This window comes from Oncorhynchus gorbuscha, linkage group LG23 (assembly GCF_021184085.1).
Source record: "Oncorhynchus gorbuscha isolate QuinsamMale2020 ecotype Even-year linkage group LG23, OgorEven_v1.0, whole genome shotgun sequence".
Lineage (NCBI taxonomy): Eukaryota > Metazoa > Chordata > Actinopteri > Salmoniformes > Salmonidae > Oncorhynchus > Oncorhynchus gorbuscha.
The window spans coordinates 6,122,385-6,142,075 of NC_060195.1; the positions used below are offsets into that span (position 1 = coordinate 6,122,385).

Sequence of the window (19,691 nt, forward strand, 5' to 3'; positions counted from 1 at the left end):
GAAGATGCCGTCTTTTGGAATCAAAGGTCCTAAACTGGAGGGTCCAGATGTGGATGTCAAACTACCTAAAGGTGACATTGAAATAAAGGGACGCAACGTTGACATCAAAGGGCCAGAACTGGACATTGAAGGCCCCGATGGAAAAATCAAGGGCCCACAATTCAAGATGCCTTCCATATCAGGACCAAAGATCTCAATGCCTGACATGGACATCAATCTTAAAGGGCCAAAGATGAAGGGTGATGTGAATGTGTCAGTGCCAAAGATAAAAGGAGATATAACAGCGCCCAAAGTAGACATTGAAGGTCCAGATGGTAAAATCAAAGGGTCAAAATTCAAGATGCCATCAATTTCAGGACCGAAGATCTCCATGCCCGATGTGGACTTCAATCTGAAAGGTCCAAAGATGAAAGGAGATTTCGATGTGTCAGGGCCCAAGATAGAAGGAGACCTCAAAGCACCCAAAGTAGACATTGAAGGTCCAGATGTTGACATTGAAGGTTCAGGAGGATTTAAGATGCCAAAGATGAAGATGCCATCATTTGGATTCAAAGGTCCTAAATTGGAGGGTCCAGATGTTGATGTTAACCTGCCAACAGCTGATATAGACATCAAATCGCCCAAAGTGGACATTAAAGGTCCAGAAGTTGACATTGAAGGTTCAGGAGGATTTAAGATGCCAAAGATGAAGATGCCGTCTTTCGGATTCAAAGGTCCTAAATTGGAGGGTCCAGATGTTGATGTTAACCTACCAAAAGCTGATATAGACATCAAAGCGCCAAAAGTGGACATTAAAGGTCCAGAACTTGACATTGAAGGTCCAGATGGAAAAATCAAAGGGCCAAATTCAAGATGCCGTCAATGTCAGGACCAAAGATCTCCATGCCTGATGTGGACTTCAATCTGAAAGGTCCCAAGATGAAGGGAGATGTTGATATGTCGGGAGAACTTAAAGCACCCAAAGTAGACATTGAAGGTCCAGATCTTGACATTGAAGGTCCAGATGGAAAAATCAAAGGGCCAAAATTCAAGATGCCATCAATTTCAGGACCGAAGATCTCCATGCCCGATGTGGACTTCAATCTGAAAGGTCCAAAGATGAAAGGAGATTTCGATGTGTCAGGGCCCAAGATAGAAGGAGACCTCAAAGCACCCAAAGTAGACATAGAGGGGCCAGATCTTGACATTGAAGGTTCAGGAGGATTTAAGATGCCAAAGATGAAGATGCCATCATTTGGATTCAAAGGTCCTAAATTGGAGGGTCCAGATGTTGATGTTAACCTACCAAAAGCTGATATAGACATCAAAGCGACAAAAGTGGACATTAAAGGTCCAGAAGTTGACATTGAAGGTTCAGGAGGATTTAAGATGCCAAAGATGAAGATGCCATCATTTGGATTCAAAGGTCCTAAATTGGAGGGTCCAGATGTTGATGTTAACCTGCCAACAGCTGATATAGACATCAAATCGCCCGAAGTGGACATTAAAGGTCCAGAAGTTGACATTGAAGGTTCAGGAGGATTTAAGATGCCAAAGATGAAGATGCCATCATTTGGATTCAAAGGTCCTAAATTGGAGGGTCCAGATGTTGATGTTAACCTACCAAAAGCTGATATAGACATCAAAGCGCCAAAAGTGGACATTAAAGGTCCAGAACTTGACATTGAAGGCCCTGATGGTAAAATCAAAGGGCCGAAATTCAAGACGCCGTCAATGTCAGGACCGAAGATCTCCATGCCCGATGTGGACTTCAATCTGAAAGGTCCCAAGATGAAGGGAGATGTTGATATGTCAGGAGAACTTAAAGCACCCAAAGTAGACATTGAAGGTCCAGATCTTGACATTGAAGGTCCAGATGGAAAAATCAAAGGGTCAAAATTCAAGATGCCATCAATTTCAGGACCGAAGATCTCCATGCCCGATGTGGACTTCAATCTGAAAGGGCCAAAGATGAAAGGAGATTTCGACTTGTCAGGGCCCAAGATAGAAGGAGACCTCAAAGCACCCAAAGTAGACATTGAAGGTCCAGATCTTGACATTGAAGGTTCAGGAGGATTTAAGATGCCAAAGATGAAGATGCCATCATTTGGATTCAAAGGTCCTAAATTGGAGGGTCCAGATGTTGATGTTAACCTGCCAACAGCTGATATAGACATCAAATCGCCCGAAGTGGACATTAAAGGTCCAGAAGTTGACATTGAAGGCCCTGATGGTAAAATCAAAGGGCCGAAATTCAAGATGCCGTCAATGTCAGGACCAAAGATCTCCATGCCTGATGTGGACTTCAATCTGAAAGGTCCCAAGATGAAGGGAGATGTTGATATGTCGGGAGAACTTAAAGCACCCAAAGTAGACATTGAAGGTCCAGATCTTGAAATTGAAGGTCCAGATGGAAAAATCAAAGGGTCAAAATTCAAGATGCCATCAATTTCAGGACCGAAGATCTCCATGCCCGATGTGGACTTCAATCTGAAAGGTCCAAAGATGAAAGGAGATTTCGACTTGTCAGGGCCCAAGATAGAAGGAGACGTCAAAGCACCCAAAGTAGACATTGAAGGTCCAGATCTTGACATTGAAGGTTCAGGAGGATTTAAGATGCCAAAGATGAAGATGCCATCATTTGGATTCAAAGGTCCTAAATTGGAAGGTCCAGATGTTGATGTTAACCTGCCAACAGCTGATATAGACATCAAATCGCCCGAAGTGGACATTAAAGGTCCAGAAGTTGACATTGAAGGTTCAGGAGGATTTAAGATGCCAAAGATGAAGATGCCGTCTTTCGGATTCAAAGGTCCTAAATTGGAGGATCCAGATGTTGATGTTAACCTACCAAAAGCTGATATAGACATCAAAGCGCCAAAAGTGGACATTAAAGGTCCAGAACTTGACATTGAAGGCCCTGATGGTAAAATCAAAGGGCCGAAATTTAAGATGCCGTCAATGTCAGGACCAAAGATCTCCATGCCTGATGTGGACTTCAATCTGAAAGGTCCCAAGATGAAGGGAGATGTTGATATGTCGGGAGAACTTAAAGCACCCAAAGTAGACATTGAAGGTCCAGATCTTGACATTGAAGGTCCAGATGGAAAAATCAAAGGGTCAAAATTCAAGATGCCATCAATTTCAGGACCGAAGATCTCCATGCCCGATGTGGACTTCAATCTGAAAGGTCCAAAGATGAAAGGAGATTTCGATGTGTCAGGGCCCAAGATAGAAGGAGACCTCAAAGCACCCAAAGTAGACATTGAAGGTCCAGATGTTGACATTGAAGGTTCAGGAGGATTTAAGATGCCAAAGATGAAGATGCCATCATTTGGATTCAAAGGTCCTAAATTGGAGGGTCCAGATGTTGATGTTAACCTACCAAAAGCTGATATAGACATCAAAGCGCCAAAAGTGGACATTAAAGGTCCAGAACTTGACATTGAAGGCCCTGATGGTAAAATCAAAGGGCCGAAATTCAAGATGCCGTCAATGTCAGGACCAAAGATCTCCATGCCTGATGTGGACTTCAATCTGAAAGGTCCCAAGATGAAGGGAGATGTTGATATGTCAGGAGAACTTAAAGCACCCAAAGTAGACATTGAAGGTCCAGATCTTGAAATTGAAGGTCCAGATGGAAAAATCAAAGCGCCAAAATTCAAGATGCCATCAATTTCAGGACCGAAGATCTCCATGCCCGATGTGGACTTCAATCTGAAAGGTCCAAAGATGAAAGGAGATTTCGATGTGTCAGGGCCCAAGATAGAAGGAGACCTCAAAGCACCCAAAGTAGACATTGAAGGTCCAGATGTTGACATTGAAGGTTCAGGAGGATTTAAGATGCCAAAGATGAAGATGCCATCATTTGGATTCAAAGGTCCTAAATTGGAGGGTCCAGATGTTGATGTTAACCTGCCAACAGCTGATATAGACATCAAATCGCCCGAAGTGGACATTAAAGGTCCAGAAGTTGACATTCAAGGTTCAGGAGGATTTAAGATGCCAAAGATGAAGATGCCGTCTTTCGGATTCAAAGGTCCTAAATTGGAGGGTCCAGATGTTGATGTTAACCTACCAAAAGCTGATATAGACATCAAAGCGCCAAAAGTGGACATTAAAGGTCCAGAACTTGACATTGAAGGCCCTGATGGTAAAATCAAAGGGCCGAAATTCAAGATGCCGTCAATGTCAGGACCAAAGATCTCCATGCCTGATGTGGACTTCAATCTGAAAGGTCCCAAGATGAAGGGAGATGTTGATATGTCGGGAGAACTTAAAGCACCCAAAGTAGACATTGAAGGTCCAGATCTTGACATTGAAGGTCCAGATGGAAAAATCAAAGGGCCAAAATTCAAGATGCCATCAATTTCAGGACCGAAGATCTCCATGCCCGATGTGGACTTCAATCTGAAAGGTCCAAAGATGAAAGGAGATTTCGATGTGTCAGGGCCCAAGATAGAAGGAGACCTCAAAGCACCCAAAGTAGACATAGAGGGGCCAGATCTTGACATTGAAGGTTCAGGAGGATTTAAGATGCCAAAGATGAAGATGCCATCATTTGGATTCAAAGGTCCTAAATTGGAGGGTCCAGATGTTGATGTTAACCTACCAAAAGCTGATATAGACATCAAAGCGACAAAAGTGGACATTAAAGGTCCAGAAGTTGACATTGAAGGTTCAGGAGGATTTAAGATGCCAAAGATGAAGATGCCGTCTTTCGGATTCAAAGGTCCTAAATTGGAGGGTCCAGATGTTGATGTTAACCTACCAAAAGCTGATATAGACATCAAAGCGCCAAAAGTGGACATTAAAGGTCCAGAACTTGACATTGAAGGCCCTGATGGTAAAATCAAAGGGCCGAAATTCAAGATGCCGTCAATGTCAGGACCAAAGATCTCCATGCCTGATGTGGACTTCAATCTGAAAGGTCCCAAGATGAAGGGAGATGTTGATATGTCGGGAGAACTTAAAGCACCCAAAGTAGACATTGAAGGTCCAGATCTTGACATTGAAGGTCCAGATGGAAAAATCAAAGGGTCAAAATTCAAGATGCCATCAATTTCAGGACCGAAGATCTCCATGCCCGATGTGGACTTCAATCTGAAAGGTCCAAAGATGAAAGGAGATTTCGATGTGTCAGGGCCCAAGATAGAAGGAGACCTCAAAGCACCCAAAGTAGACATTGAAGGTCCAGATGTTGACATTGAAGGTTCAGGAGGATTTAAGATGCCAAAGATGAAGATGCCATCATTTGGATTCAAAGGTCCTAAATTGGAGGGTCCAGATGTTGATGTTAACCTGCCAACAGCTGATATAGACATCAAATCGCCCGAAGTGGACATTAAAGGTCCAGAAGTTGACATTGAAGGTTCAGGAGGATTTAAGATGCCAAAGATGAAGATGCCATCATTTGGATTCAAAGGTCCTAAATTGGAGGGTCCAGATGTTGATGTTAACCTACCAAAAGCTGATATAGACATCAACGCGCCAAAAGTGGACATTAAAGGTCCAGAACTTGACATTGAAGGCCCTGATGGTAAAATCAAAGGGCCGAAATTCAAGATGCCGTCAATGTCAGGACCAAAGATCTCCATGCCTGATGTGGACTTCAACCTGAAAGGTCCCAAGATGAAGGGAGATGTTGATATGTCAGGAGAACTTAAAGCACCCAAAGTAGACATTGAAGGTCCAGATCTTGACATTGAAGGTCCAGATGGAAAAATCAAAGGGTCAAAATTCAAGATGCCATCAATTTCAGGACCGAAGATCTCCATGCCCGATGTGGACTTCAATCTGAAAGGTCCAAAGATGAAAGGAGATTTCGACGTGTCAGGGCCCAAGATAGAAGGAGACCTCAAAGCACCCAAAGTAGACATAGAGGGGCCAGATCTTGACATTGAAGGTTCAGGAGGATTTAAGATGCCAAAGATGAAGATGCCATCATTTGGATTCAAAGGTCCTAAATTGGAGGGTACAGATGTTGATGTTAACCTGCCAACAGCTGATATAGACATCAAATCGCCCAAAGTGGACATTAAAGGTCCAGAACTTGACATTGAAGGTTCAGGAGGATTTAAGATGCCAAAGATGAAGATGCCGTCTTTCGGATTCAAAGGTCCTAAATTGGAGGGTCCAGATGTTGATGTTAACCTACCAAAAGCTGATATAGACATCAAAGCGCCAAAAGTGGACATTAAAGGTCCAGATCTTGACATTGAAGGCCCTGATGGTAAAATCAAAGGGCCGAAATTCAAGATGCCGTCAATGTCAGGACCAAAGATCTCCATGCCTGATGTGGACTTCAATCTGAAAGGTCCCAAGATGAAGGGAGATGTTGATATGTCGGGAGAACTTAAAGCACCCAAAGTAGACATTGAAGGTCCAGATCTTGACATTGAAGGTCCAGATGGAAAAATCAAAGGGTCAAAATTCAAGATGCCATCAATTTCAGGACCAAAGATCTCCATGCCTGATGTGGACTTCAATCTGAAAGGTCCCAAGATGAAGGGAGATGTTGATATGTCAGGAGAACTTAAAGCACCCAAAGTAGACATTGAAGGTCCAGATCTTGACATTGAAGGTCCAGATGGAAAAATCAAAGGGCCAAAATTCAAGATGCCATCAATTTCAGGACCGAAGATCTCCATGCCCGATGTGGACTTCAATCTGAAAGGTCCAAAGATGAAAGGAGATTTCGATGTGTCAGGGCCCAAGATAGAAGGAGACCTCAAAGCACCCAAAGTAGACATTGAAGGTCCAGATGTTGACATTGAAGGTTCAGGAGGATTTAAGATGCCAAAGATGAAGATGCCATCATTTGGATTCAAAGGTCCTAAATTGGAGGGTCCAGATGTTGATGTTAACCTGCCAACAGCTGATATAGACATCAAATCGCCCGAAGTGGACATTAAAGGTCCAGAAGTTGACATTGAAGGTTCAGGAGGATTTAAGATGCCAAAGATGAAGATGCCATCATTTGGATTCAAAGGTCCTAAATTGGAGGGTCCAGATGTTGATGTTAACCTACCAAAAGCTGATATAGACATCAACGCGCCAAAAGTGGACATTAAAGGTCCAGAACTTGACATTGAAGGCCCTGATGGTAAAATCAAAGGGCCGAAATTCAAGATGCCGTCAATGTCAGGACCAAAGATCTCCATGCCTGATGTGGACTTCAATCTGAAAGGTCCCAAGATGAAGGGAGATGTTGATATGTCGGGAGAACTTAAAGCACCCAAAGTAGACATTGAAGGTCCAGATCTTGACATTGAAGGTCCAGATGGAAAAATCAAAGGGTCAAAATTCAAGATGCCATCAATTTCAGGACCGAAAATCTCCATGCCCGATGTGGACTTCAATCTGAAAGGTCCAAAGATGAAAGGAGATTTCGATGTGTCAGGGCCCAAGATAGAAGGAGACCTCAAAGCACCCAAAGTAGACATTGAAGGTCCAGATGTTGACATTGAAGGTTCAGGAGGATTTAAGATGCCAAAGATGAAGATGCCATCATTTGGATTCAAAGGTCCTAAATTGGAGGGTCCAGATGTTGATGTTAACCTGCCAACAGCTGATATAGACATCAAATCGCCCGAAGTGGACATTAAAGGTCCAGAAGTTGACATTGAAGGTTCAGGAGGATTTAAGATGCCAAAGATGAAGATGCCATCATTTGGATTCAAAGGTCCTAAATTGGAGGGTCCAGATGTTGATGTTAACCTACCAAAAGCTGATATAGACATCAACGCGCCAAAAGTGGACATTAAAGGTCCAGAACTTGACATTGAAGGCCCTGATGGTAAAATCAAAGGGCCGAAATTCAAGATGCCGTCAATGTCAGGACCAAAGATCTCCATGCCTGATGTGGACTTCAATCTGAAAGGTCCCAAGATGAAGGGAGATGTTGATATGTCAGGAGAACTTAAAGCACCCAAAGTAGACATTGAAGGTCCAGATCTTGAAATTGAAGGTCCAGATGGAAAAATCAAAGGGTCAAAATTCAAGATGCCATCAATTTCAGGACCGAAGATCTCCATGCCCGATGTGGACTTCAATCTGAAAGGTCCAAAGATGAAAGGAGATTTCGACGTGTCAGGGCCCAAGATAGAAGGAGACCTCAAAGCACCCAAAGTAGACATAGAGGGGCCAGATCTTGACATTGAAGGTTCAGGAGGATTTAAGATGCCAAAGATGAAGATGCCATCATTTGGATTCAAAGGTCCTAAATTGGAGGGTACAGATGTTGATGTTAACCTGCCAACAGCTGATATAGACATCAAATCGCCCAAAGTGGACATTAAAGGTCCAGAACTTGACATTGAAGGTTCAGGAGGATTTAAGATGCCAAAGATGAAGATGCCGTCTTTCGGATTCAAAGGTCCTAAATTGGAGGGTCCAGATGTTGATGTTAACCTACCAAAAGCTGATATAGACATCAAAGCGCCAAAAGTGGACATTAAAGGTCCAGATCTTGACATTGAAGGCCCTGATGGTAAAATCAAAGGGCCGAAATTCAAGATGCCGTCAATGTCAGGACCAAAGATCTCCATGCCTGATGTGGACTTCAATCTGAAAGGTCCCAAGATGAAGGGAGATGTTGATATGTCGGGAGAACTTAAAGCACCCAAAGTAGACATTGAAGGTCCAGATCTTGACATTGAAGGTCCAGATGGAAAAATCAAAGGGCCAAAATTCAAGATGCCATCAATTTCAGGACCGAAGATCTCCATGCCCGATGTGGACTTCAATCTGAAAGGTCCAAAGATGAAAGGAGATTTCGATGTGTCAGGGCCCAAGATAGAAGGAGACCTCAAAGCACCCAAAGTAGACATAGAGGGGCCAGATCTTGACATTGAAGGTTCAGGAGGATTTAAGATGCCAAAGATGAAGATGCCATCATTTGGATTCAAAGGTCCTAAATTGGAGGGTCCAGATGTTGATGTTAACCTACCAAAAGCTGATATAGACATCAAAGCGACAAAAGTGGACATTAAAGGTCCAGAACTTGACATTGAAGGCCCTGATGGTAAAATCAAAGGGCCGAAATTCAAGATGCCGTCAATATCAGGACCAAAGATCTCCATGCCTGATGTGGACTTCAATCTGAAAGGTCCCAAGATGAAGGGAGATGTTGATATGTCGGGAGAACTTAAAGCACCCAAAGTAGACATTGAAGGTCCAGATCTTGACATTGAAGGTCCAGATGGAAAAATCAAAGGGTCAAAATTCAAGATGCCATCAATTTCAGGACCGAAGATCTCCATGCCCGATGTGGACTTCAATCTGAAAGGTCCAAAGATGAAAGGAGATTTTGATGTGTCAGGGCCCAAGATAGAAGGAGACCTCAAAGCACCCAAAGTAGACATTGAAGGTCCAGATGTTGACATTGAAGGTTCAGGAGGATTTAAGATGCCAAAGATGAAGATGCCATCATTTGGATTCAAAGGTCCTAAATTGGAGGGTCCAGATGTTGATGTTAACCTGCCAACAGCTGATATAGACATCAAAGCGCCAAAAGTGGACATTAAAGGTCCAGAACTTGACATTGAAGGCCCTGATGGTAAAATCAAAGGGCCGAAATTCAAGATGCCGTCAATGTCAGGACCAAAGATCTCCATGCCTGATGTGGACTTCAATCTGAAAGGTCCCAAGATGAAGGGAGATGTTGATATGTCGGGAGAACTTAAAGCACCCAAAGTAGACATTGAAGGTCCAGATCTTGACATTGAAGGTCCAGATGGAAAAATCAAAGGGTCAAAATTCAAGATGCCATCAATTTCAGGACCAAAGATCTCCATGCCTGATGTGGACTTCAATCTGAAAGGTCCCAAGATGAAGGGAGATGTTGATATGTCAGGAGAACTTAAAGCACCCAAAGTAGACATTGAAGGTCCAGATCTTGACATTGAAGGTCCAGATGGAAAAATCAAAGGGCCAAAATTCAAGATGCCATCAATTTCAGGACCGAAGATCTCCATGCCCGATGTGGACTTCAATCTGAAAGGTCCAAAGATGAAAGGAGATTTCGATGTGTCAGGGCCCAAGATAGAAGGAGACCTCAAAGCACCCAAAGTAGACATTGAAGGTCCAGATGTTGACATTGAAGGTTCAGGAGGATTTAAGATGCCAAAGATGAAGATGCCATCATTTGGATTCAAAGGTCCTAAATTGGAGGGTCCAGATGTTGATGTTAACCTGCCAACAGCTGATATAGACATCAAATCGCCCGAAGTGGACATTAAAGGTCCAGAAGTTGACATTGAAGGTTCAGGAGGATTTAAGATGCCAAAGATGAAGATGCCATCATTTGGATTCAAAGGTCCTAAATTGGAGGGTCCAGATGTTGATGTTAACCTACCAAAAGCTGATATAGACATCAACGCGCCAAAAGTGGACATTAAAGGTCCAGAACTTGACATTGAAGGCCCTGATGGTAAAATCAAAGGGCCGAAATTCAAGATGCCGTCAATGTCAGGACCAAAGATCTCCATGCCTGATGTGGACTTCAATCTGAAAGGTCCCAAGATGAAGGGAGATGTTGATATGTCGGGAGAACTTAAAGCACCCAAAGTAGACATTGAAGGTCCAGATCTTGACATTGAAGGTCCAGATGGAAAAATCAAAGGGTCAAAATTCAAGATGCCATCAATTTCAGGACCGAAAATCTCCATGCCCGATGTGGACTTCAATCTGAAAGGTCCAAAGATGAAAGGAGATTTCGATGTGTCAGGGCCCAAGATAGAAGGAGACCTCAAAGCACCCAAAGTAGACATTGAAGGTCCAGATGTTGACATTGAAGGTTCAGGAGGATTTAAGATGCCAAAGATGAAGATGCCATCATTTGGATTCAAAGGTCCTAAATTGGAGGGTCCAGATGTTGATGTTAACCTGCCAACAGCTGATATAGACATCAAATCGCCCAAAGTGGACATTAAAGGTCCAGAAGTTGACATTGAAGGTTCAGGAGGATTTAAGATGCCAAAGATGAAGATGCCATCATTTGGATTCAAAGGTCCTAAATTGGAGGGTCCAGATGTTGATGTTAACCTACCAAAAGCTGATATAGACATCAAAGCGCCAAAAGTGGACATTAAAGGTCCAGAACTTGACATTGAAGGCCCTGATGGTAAAATCAAAGGGCCGAAATTCAAGATGCCGTCAATGTCAGGACCAAAGATCTCCATGCCTGATGTGGACTTCAATCTGAAAGGTCCCAAGATGAAGGGAGATGTTGATATGTCAGGAGAACTTAAAGCACCCAAAGTAGACATTGAAGGTCCAGATCTTGAAATTGAAGGTCCAGATGGAAAAATCAAAGGGTCAAAATTCAAGATGCCATCAATTTCAGGACCGAAGATCTCCATGCCCGATGTGGACTTCAATCTGAAAGGTCCAAAGATGAAAGGAGATTTCGACGTGTCAGGGCCCAAGATAGAAGGAGACCTCAAAGCACCCAAAGTAGACATAGAAGGTCCAGATCTTGACATTGAAGGTTCAGGAGGATTTAAGATGCCAAAGATGAAGATGCCATCATTTGGATTCAAAGGTCCTAAATTGGAGGGTACAGATGTTGATGTTAACCTGCCAACAGCTGATATAGACATCAAATCGCCCAAAGTGGACATTAAAGGTCCAGAACTTGACATTGAAGGTTCAGGAGGATTTAAGATGCCAAAGATGAAGATGCCGTCTTTCGGATTCAAAGGTCCTAAATTGGAGGGTCCAGATGTTGATGTTAACCTACCAAAAGCTGATATAGACATCAAAGCGCCAAAAGTGGACATTAAAGGTCCAGATCTTGACATTGAAGGCCCTGATGGTAAAATCAAAGGGCCGAAATTCAAGATGCCGTCAATGTCAGGACCAAAGATCTCCATGCCTGATGTGGACTTCAATCTGAAAGGTCCCAAGATGAAGGGAGATGTTGATATGTCGGGAGAACTTAAAGCACCCAAAGTAGACATTGAAGGTCCAGATCTTGACATTGAAGGTCCAGATGGAAAAATCAAAGGGTCAAAATTCAAGATGCCATCAATTTCAGGACCAAAGATCTCCATGCCTGATGTGGACTTCAATCTGAAAGGTCCCAAGATGAAGGGAGATGTTGATATGTCAGGAGAACTTAAAGCACCCAAAGTAGACATTGAAGGTCCAGATCTTGACATTGAAGGTCCAGATGGAAAAATCAAAGGGCCAAAATTCAAGATGCCATCAATTTCAGGACCGAAGATCTCCATGCCCGATGTGGACTTCAATCTGAAAGGTCCAAAGATGAAAGGAGATTTCGATGTGTCAGGGCCCAAGATAGAAGGAGACCTCAAAGCACCCAAAGTAGACATAGAGGGGCCAGATCTTGACATTGAAGGTTCAGGAGGATTTAAGATGCCAAAGATGAAGATGCCATCATTTGGATTCAAAGGTCCTAAATTGGAGGGTCCAGATGTTGATGTTAACCTACCAAAAGCTGATATAGACATCAAAGCGCCAAAAGTGGACATTAAAGGTCCAGAATTTGACATTGAAGGCCCTGATGGTAAAATCAAAGGACCAAAATTCAAGATGCCATCAATATCAGGACCGAAGATCTCCATGCCTGATATGGACTTCAATCTGAAAGGTCCCAAGATGAAGGGAGATGTTGATATGTCAGGAGAACTTAAAGCACCGAAAGTAGACATTGAAGGTCCAGATCTTGACATTGAAGGGCCAGATGGAAAAATCAAAGGGCCAAAATTCAAGATGCCATCAATTTCAGGACCGAAGATCTCCATGCCTGATGTGGATTTCAACCTAAAAGGTCCAAAGATGAAAGGAGATTTCGATGTGTCAGGGCCCAAGATAGAAGGAGACCTCAAAGCACCCAAAGTAGACATAGAGGGGCCAGATCTTGACATTGAAGGTTCAGGAGGATTTAAGATGCCAAAGATGAAGATGCCATCATTTGGATTCAAAGGTCCTAAATTGGAGGGTCCAGATGTTGATGTTAACCTACCAACAGCTGATATAGACATCAAAGCACCAAAGGTAGACATTGAAGGTCCAGATCTTGACATTGAAGGTCCAGATGGAAAAATCAAAGGACCAAAATTCAAGATGCCATCAATATCAGGACCGAAGATCTCCATGCCTGATGTGGACTTCAATCTGAAAGGTCCAAAAATGAAGGGAGACGTGGACATGTCTGTGCCAATGATTGAAGGTGACCTGAAATCACCCAAAGTTGATTTTGAAGGGCCAGATGTTGACATTGAAGGTTCAGGAGGATTTAAGATGCCAAAGATGAAGATGCCCTCTATTTCTGGCCCCAAAATGTCGATGCCTGATATTGATTTCAATCTCAAAGGTCCAAAGTTCAAGGGGGGAGTTGAGGGAGAAATCAGTACACCAAAAGCTGAATTTGAGGGATTGGATATCTCAATTGAGAGTCCTGACATTACACCAAAGAAGTCTAAGTTCAAAATGCCAAAGTTTGGATTCGGAGGGCCAAAAGTCAAGTCTCCTGAGGTTGATGTAAATCTAGCAAAAGTAGATATTAATGTCAAAGGACCAAAAGGTAGTGTTTCAGACCTTGAGCTTGATGTTGGGGCTACCAGCCCTAAGGTCAAAGGACCCAAATTCAAAATGCCAAAATTTGGATTCAGAAGCCCGAAAGTAGAGATACCAGATTTAGATATTAACATACCTAAATCTGATGTCGGCATTAAGGGACCCAGTGTTGACATTAAAGTTCCGGAAATTGACATTGAATGCCCTGATGGCAAAATCAAGGGCCCAAAATTCAAGATGCCATCAATATCAGGACCAAAGATCTCTATGCCTGATATGGACTTTGACCTGAAAGGTCCAAAAATGAAGGGAGATGTGGACATGTCTGTGCCAATGATTGAAGGAGAACTCAAAGCACCCAAAGTAGACATTAAAGGTCCAGATGTTGACATCGAAGGTTCAGGAGGATTTAAGATGCCAAAGATGAAAATGCCATCCTTTGGATTCAAAGGACCTAACCTGGAGGGTCCGGATGTCGATCTCAGCCTACCTAAAGCTGACATTAATGTTGAAGGTCCAGAAATTGACATTGAAGGGTATGATGGTAAAATCAAAGGGCCAAAATTCAAGATGCCTTCAATGTCAGGACCAAAGATATCAATGCCTGATGTGGATTTCAACCTGAAAGGTCCAAAGGTAAAGGGTGATTTTGATGTGTCAGTCCCCAAGATCGAAGGAGACCTCAAAGCACCCAAAGTAGACATTGAAGGTCCAGATGTTGACATTGAAGGTTCAGGAGGATTTAAGATGCCAAAGATGAAGATGCCATCATTTGGATTCAAAGGACCCAAACTGGAGGGGCCAGATGTTGATATCAACCTTCCTAAAGCTGACATTGATATTAAGGGCCCCAACGTTGACATCAAAGGTCCAGAACTGGACATTGAAGGCCCAGATGGTAAAATAAAAGGGCCGAAATTCAAGATGCCTTCCATATCAGGACCAAATATTTCCATGCCTGACATGGACTTCAACCTGAAAGGTCCAAAGATGAAGGGAGATGTTGATATGTCAGGAGACCTCAAAGCACCCAAAGTAGACATTAAAGGTCCAGATGTTGACATCGAAGGTTCAGGAGGATTTAAGATGCCAAAGATGAAAATGCCATCCTTTGGATTCAAAGGACCTAACCTGGAGGGTCCGGATGTCGATCTCAGCCTACCTAAAGCTGACATTAATGTTGAAGGTCCAGAAATTGACATTGAAGGGTATGATGGTAAAATCAGAGGGCCAAAATTCAAGATGCCTTCAATGTCAGGACCAAAGATCTCCATGCCTGATGTGGACTTCAACCTGAAAGGTCCAAAGGTAAAGGGTGATTTTGATGTGTCAGTCCCCAAGATCGAAGGAGACCTCAAAGCACCCAAAGTAGACATTGAAGGTCCAGATGTTGACATTGAAGGTTCAGGAGGATTTAAGATGCCAAAGATGAAGATGCCATCATTTGGATTCAAAGGACCCAAACTGGAGGGGCCAGATGTTGATATCAACCTTCCTAAAGCTGACATTGATATTAAGGGGCCCAACGTTGACATCAAAGGTCCAGAACTGGACATTGAAGGCCCAGATGGTAAAATCAAAGGGCCGAAATTCAAGATGCCTTCCATATCAGGACCAAAGATCTCCATGCCTGACATGGACTTCAACCTGAAAGGTCCAAAGATGAAGGGAGATGTTGATATGTCAGGAGACCTCAAAGCACCCAAAGTAGACATTAAAGGTCCAGATGTTGACATCGAAGGTTCAGGAGGATTTAAGATGCCAAAGATGAAAATGCCATCCTTTGGATTCAAAGGACCTAACCTGGAGGGTCCGGATGTCGATCTCAACCTACCCAAAGCTGACATTAATGTTGAAGGTCCAGAAATTGACATTGAAGGCCCAGATGGTAAAATCAAAGGGCCGAAATTCAAGATGCCTTCAATGTCAGGACCAAAGATATCAATGCCAGATATGGATTTCAACCTGAAAGGTCCAAAGGTAAAGGGTGATTTTGATGTGTCAGTCCCCAAGATCGAAGGAGACCTCAAAGCACCCAAAGTAGACATTGAAGGTCCAGATGTTGACATTGAAGGTTCAGGAGGATTTAAGATGCCAAAGATGAAGATGCCATCATTTGGATTCAAAGGACCCAAACTGGAGGGGCCAGATGTTGATATCAACCTTCCTAAAGCTGACATTGATATTAAGGGCCCCAACGTTGACATCAAAGGTCCAGAACTGGACATTGAAGGCCCAGATGGTAAAATAAAAGGGCCGAAATTCAAGATGCCTTCCATATCAGGACCAAATATTTCCATGCCTGACATGGACTTCAACCTGAAAGGTCCAAAGATGAAGGGAGATGTTGATATGTCAGGAGACCTCAAAGCACCCAAAGTAGACATTAAAGGTCCAGATGTTGACATCGAAGGTTCAGGAGGATTTAAGATGCCAAAGATGAAAATGCCATCCTTTGGATTCAAAGGACCTAACCTGGAGGGTCCGGATGTCGATCTCAGCCTACCTAAAGCTGACATTAATGTTGAAGGTCCAGAAATTGACATTGAAGGGTATGATGGTAAAATCAGAGGGCCAAAATTCAAGATGCCTTCAATGTCAGGACCAAAGATATCAATGCCAGATATGGATTTCAACCTGAAAGGTCCAAAGGTAAAGGGTGATTTTGATGTGTCAGTCCCCAAGATCGAAGGAGACCTCAAAGCACCCAAAGTAGACATTGAAGGTCCAGATGTTGACATTGAAGGTTCAGGAGGATTTAAGATGCCAAAGATGAAGATGCCATCATTTGGATTCAAAGGACCCAAACTGGAGGGGCCAGATGTTGATATCAACCTTCCTAAAGCTGACATTGATATTAAGGGCCCCAACGTTGACATCAAAGGTCCAGAACTGGACATTGAAGGCCCAGATGGTAAAATAAAAGGGCCGAAATTCAAGATGCCTTCCATATCAGGACCAAATATTTCCATGCCTGACATGGACTTCAACCTGAAAGGTCCAAAGATGAAGGGAGATGTTGATATGTCAGGAGACCTCAAAGCACCCAAAGTAGACATTAAAGGTCCAGATGTTGACATCGAAGGTTCAGGAGGATTTAAGATGCCAAAGATGAAAATGCCATCCTTTGGATTCAAAGGACCTAACCTGGAGGGTCCGGATGTCGATCTCAGCCTACCTAAAGCTGACATTAATGTTGAAGGTCCAGATGTTGACATTGAAGGTTCAGGAGGATTTAAGATGCCAAAGATGAAGATGCCATCATTTGGATTCAAAGGACCCAAACTGGAGGGGCCAGATGTTGATATCAACCTTCCTAAAGCTGACATTGATATTAAGGGGCCCAACGTTGACATCAAAGGTCCAGAACTGGACATTGAAGGCCCAGATGGTAAAATAAAAGGGCCGAAATTCAAGATGCCTTCAATGTCAGGACCAAAGATATCAATGCCAGATATGGATTTCAACCTGAAAGGTCCAAAGGTAAAGGGTGATTTTGATGTGTCAGTCCCCAAGATCGAAGGAGACCTCAAAGCACCCAAAGTAGACATTGAAGGTCCAGATGTTGACATTGAAGGTTCAGGAGGATTTAAGATGCCAAAGATGAAGATGCCATCATTTGGATTCAGAGGACCTAAACTGGAGGGTCCAGATGTGGATCTTAACCTACCTCAAGCTGATATTGACATCATGGTACCTAGTGGTGACATTTCACGTACAGATCTCGACATCAGAGGTCCTGATGCAAAGTTTTCAGGTGGTTCCCTTGATATGGGAAGTCCCAGTTTCAGTTTTGAAAAACCAGACATCAAGTTTCCAAAGTTCAAAGGTCCCATGTTTGGTATTAAGTCCCCAGAAGTTGAAAGTCCTGAACTGAATATTTCTCACAGAACGATTGACGTGAAAGCACCTGAGGTTGACCTTAACCTTGGGGATGCAAATATCAAAGGACCTAAATTCAATGCACCAAAGATCCATATGGGAGGAAAGAGCCCCAAATTAGATGTTCATTTGCCAGAGGTTGACAGTAGTCTAGAAGCCCCTGATGTTGACATTCATGTCAAAGGAAAGAAAGGCAAATTCAAACTGCCCAAAATCAAAGGGAAAGCAAAGAAACCTGATGTCGATATTGACCTTGAAACATCAGGTGTAGATTTAGATGTTGACTCTCCTGAGCTTCACCTGAAAGGAGCAAAAGTAAAGAAATCTTTCTTTGGAAAACTTCATTTCCCTGATGTGGAATTTGATGTAAAATCTTCCAAAGTTAAAGGTGACCTGTCATCTGGGAGTCTACAAGCCAACATTGGGGGCCCAGATGTAAACGTGGAAGTCCCAGATGTAAAAACTAAGTCTAACATGAAATTTCCAGGGAGGAAAATCAAAGGGCCCCAGGTAAATGTCTCTGATGTTGACGTAAATGTGAACGGGCAAAATCTGAAAGGAGAGACAAGCCTCTCAGGAGGTTTTCAAGGTCCTAAGACAGAGATCGGAGGAGGAGTAGAAGTAGACTCAAATGTTTCAGGATTCAGTGGACTACATTTCCCAGAGGGACATGTATCATTCCCCAAAATCAGTGTTCCAAAGTACCATGGACCAGAGATGGGAGTAGATGTTGATGCAGGGTTAGAAGCAGGGGCAGGGGCAGGACCAGGGTTAGCAGTGGGGGGTGAGAAGGTTGATGTGCAGACTCCTTCGGTTATTGGTAGAGTTAGTTCTCCGAGCCTGGAGTTGCACGGCCCAGACGTGAAGAACAGTGGTGGTAAAGTGCATGTGAAGATGCCAAGGTTCGGTTTTGGCAAGTCAAAAGCAAAGGGAGGTAGTGCAGCAGATCTTAGCTTTCAGGGGCCGGACGCAGAACTGGGAGCCGGTGGCGGCGTTAAGGGCTCCAAAGAGTTGAGTTTAAGTCATGGGGAGTTAGTAAGTGGCAAGTTGTCTGTAGAGGGAGGATCTGGGCATAGTGTGTCCCCTAAGAGCAAATCAGCCTCACTGGATCTTTTGAAGAAATCAAGGCATCGGTCTTCCTCTGTGGCGAGTGACGAGGGAGATCTGGCTGTGTCTTCCCCCTCAAGTCACTTAAGTGCCGAGGGTGGCGACATCTCTGTTGATGTTGGGGGGGCCAAGGTGAAAGGAAAGAAGAGCAAGTCAAAGTTTGGCACCTTTGGTGGTTTTGGCTCAAAGTCGACGGGCTCATATGAAGTGACACTGGGTGAAGATGATGAAGAGAGAGTAGAAGGAAGTGGTGGTGTATCTCTCCCCTCTAAAAAGTCGAGAATCGCCTCGTCTTCCAGCAGCGACAGTGGGTCTAGAGGTGGTTTCCATTTCCCAAAACTTGACTTTTCCATGTCACCAAAGAAATGAATGAATTGTTGAGGCTAATTATAAACTCTCCTGTATACTACCCAATTATCTTCTCCATATACACAACAGCCCTATCTGCTCAAGAATGTAAAACTTGACAGATGAGTTCACATCTCATCTCAATGTAACATTACATGTGTTGTATTCCCTTAGGACTTTTCTCCACACATTTTACTTATTACATGACATTGTTCATACTTCAATTTAACTGTAAATAAGATGAATCTGTATTGTAATATTAAGTATTGTCTTTTGTACATAGTCAAAATTTATTGAGCATAAATCTCACCAAATTCATACCAATAGTGCCTCACATGTTTAGTCCCATTGTTGTATTGCATTCGGTTAAAATGCATTTTGTCAAGATGAGGTATTTTTATATCCAGGGTTCTATTGCACAAAAAATAGTATGGATTCAATTGTTATTTTTAAGAAAAGTATGTTTATACACACAGACACACAGCAAAAAAAACAACAACCTCAATAACTACTTTTCCTTTTTTATATGTATGAAATGATTTACTTTTGTTTTTGAAACTTTGGATATGTAATTGTTGCAGAAGCTTATTTACTCAACATAAAGCCGTCCCTGTATACCAATGCAGTCAGAGACCATAATTGCAAATAAAAACAATGTTTCTGTTTACTAATAAATTCTATCTACTGTTGTTATTCATCTTTGAGAGAGAGCAGGCATTTTTTAAATATATTTCTTTACATCCAATTAGATTATTACAATTTGTCCCTTTTCGCTTCAAAATCTTTCATTTGAATTCTGCTCAAATACCAAAATGGAAGATGCACATTGA

General features: G+C 42.9%; 1 protein-coding gene across 15 annotated transcripts in view; it reads left to right on the plus strand.

Moving 5' to 3' along the window:
* The window catches only part of ahnak (AHNAK nucleoprotein), a 60,898-nt gene that overhangs the window by 41,065 nt on the left and 142 nt on the right, over positions 1-19,691 (plus strand). For 5 of the 15 annotated variants that reach the window (XM_046322927.1, XM_046322929.1, XM_046322940.1 and 2 more), the window contains 4 exons: positions 306-500; positions 1,670-4,636; positions 8,975-16,249; positions 16,727-19,691. The exon at positions 16,727-19,691 is cut by the window's right edge and continues 142 nt beyond it. In XM_046322927.1, the coding sequence (XP_046178883.1) occupies positions 306-500; positions 1,670-4,636; positions 8,975-16,249; positions 16,727-18,882 (12,593 nt within the window). In that variant the 3' untranslated portion in view covers positions 18,883-19,691. Of the gene's footprint in view, positions 1-284; positions 501-638; positions 798-976; positions 5,192-5,329; positions 6,758-6,895; positions 7,169-7,348; positions 7,451-7,588; positions 7,862-7,999; positions 8,144-8,281; positions 16,250-16,726 lie in introns of all 15 variants that reach the window. The other 10 variants (XM_046322942.1, XM_046322933.1, XM_046322938.1 and 7 more) reach the window with 10 other exon arrangements.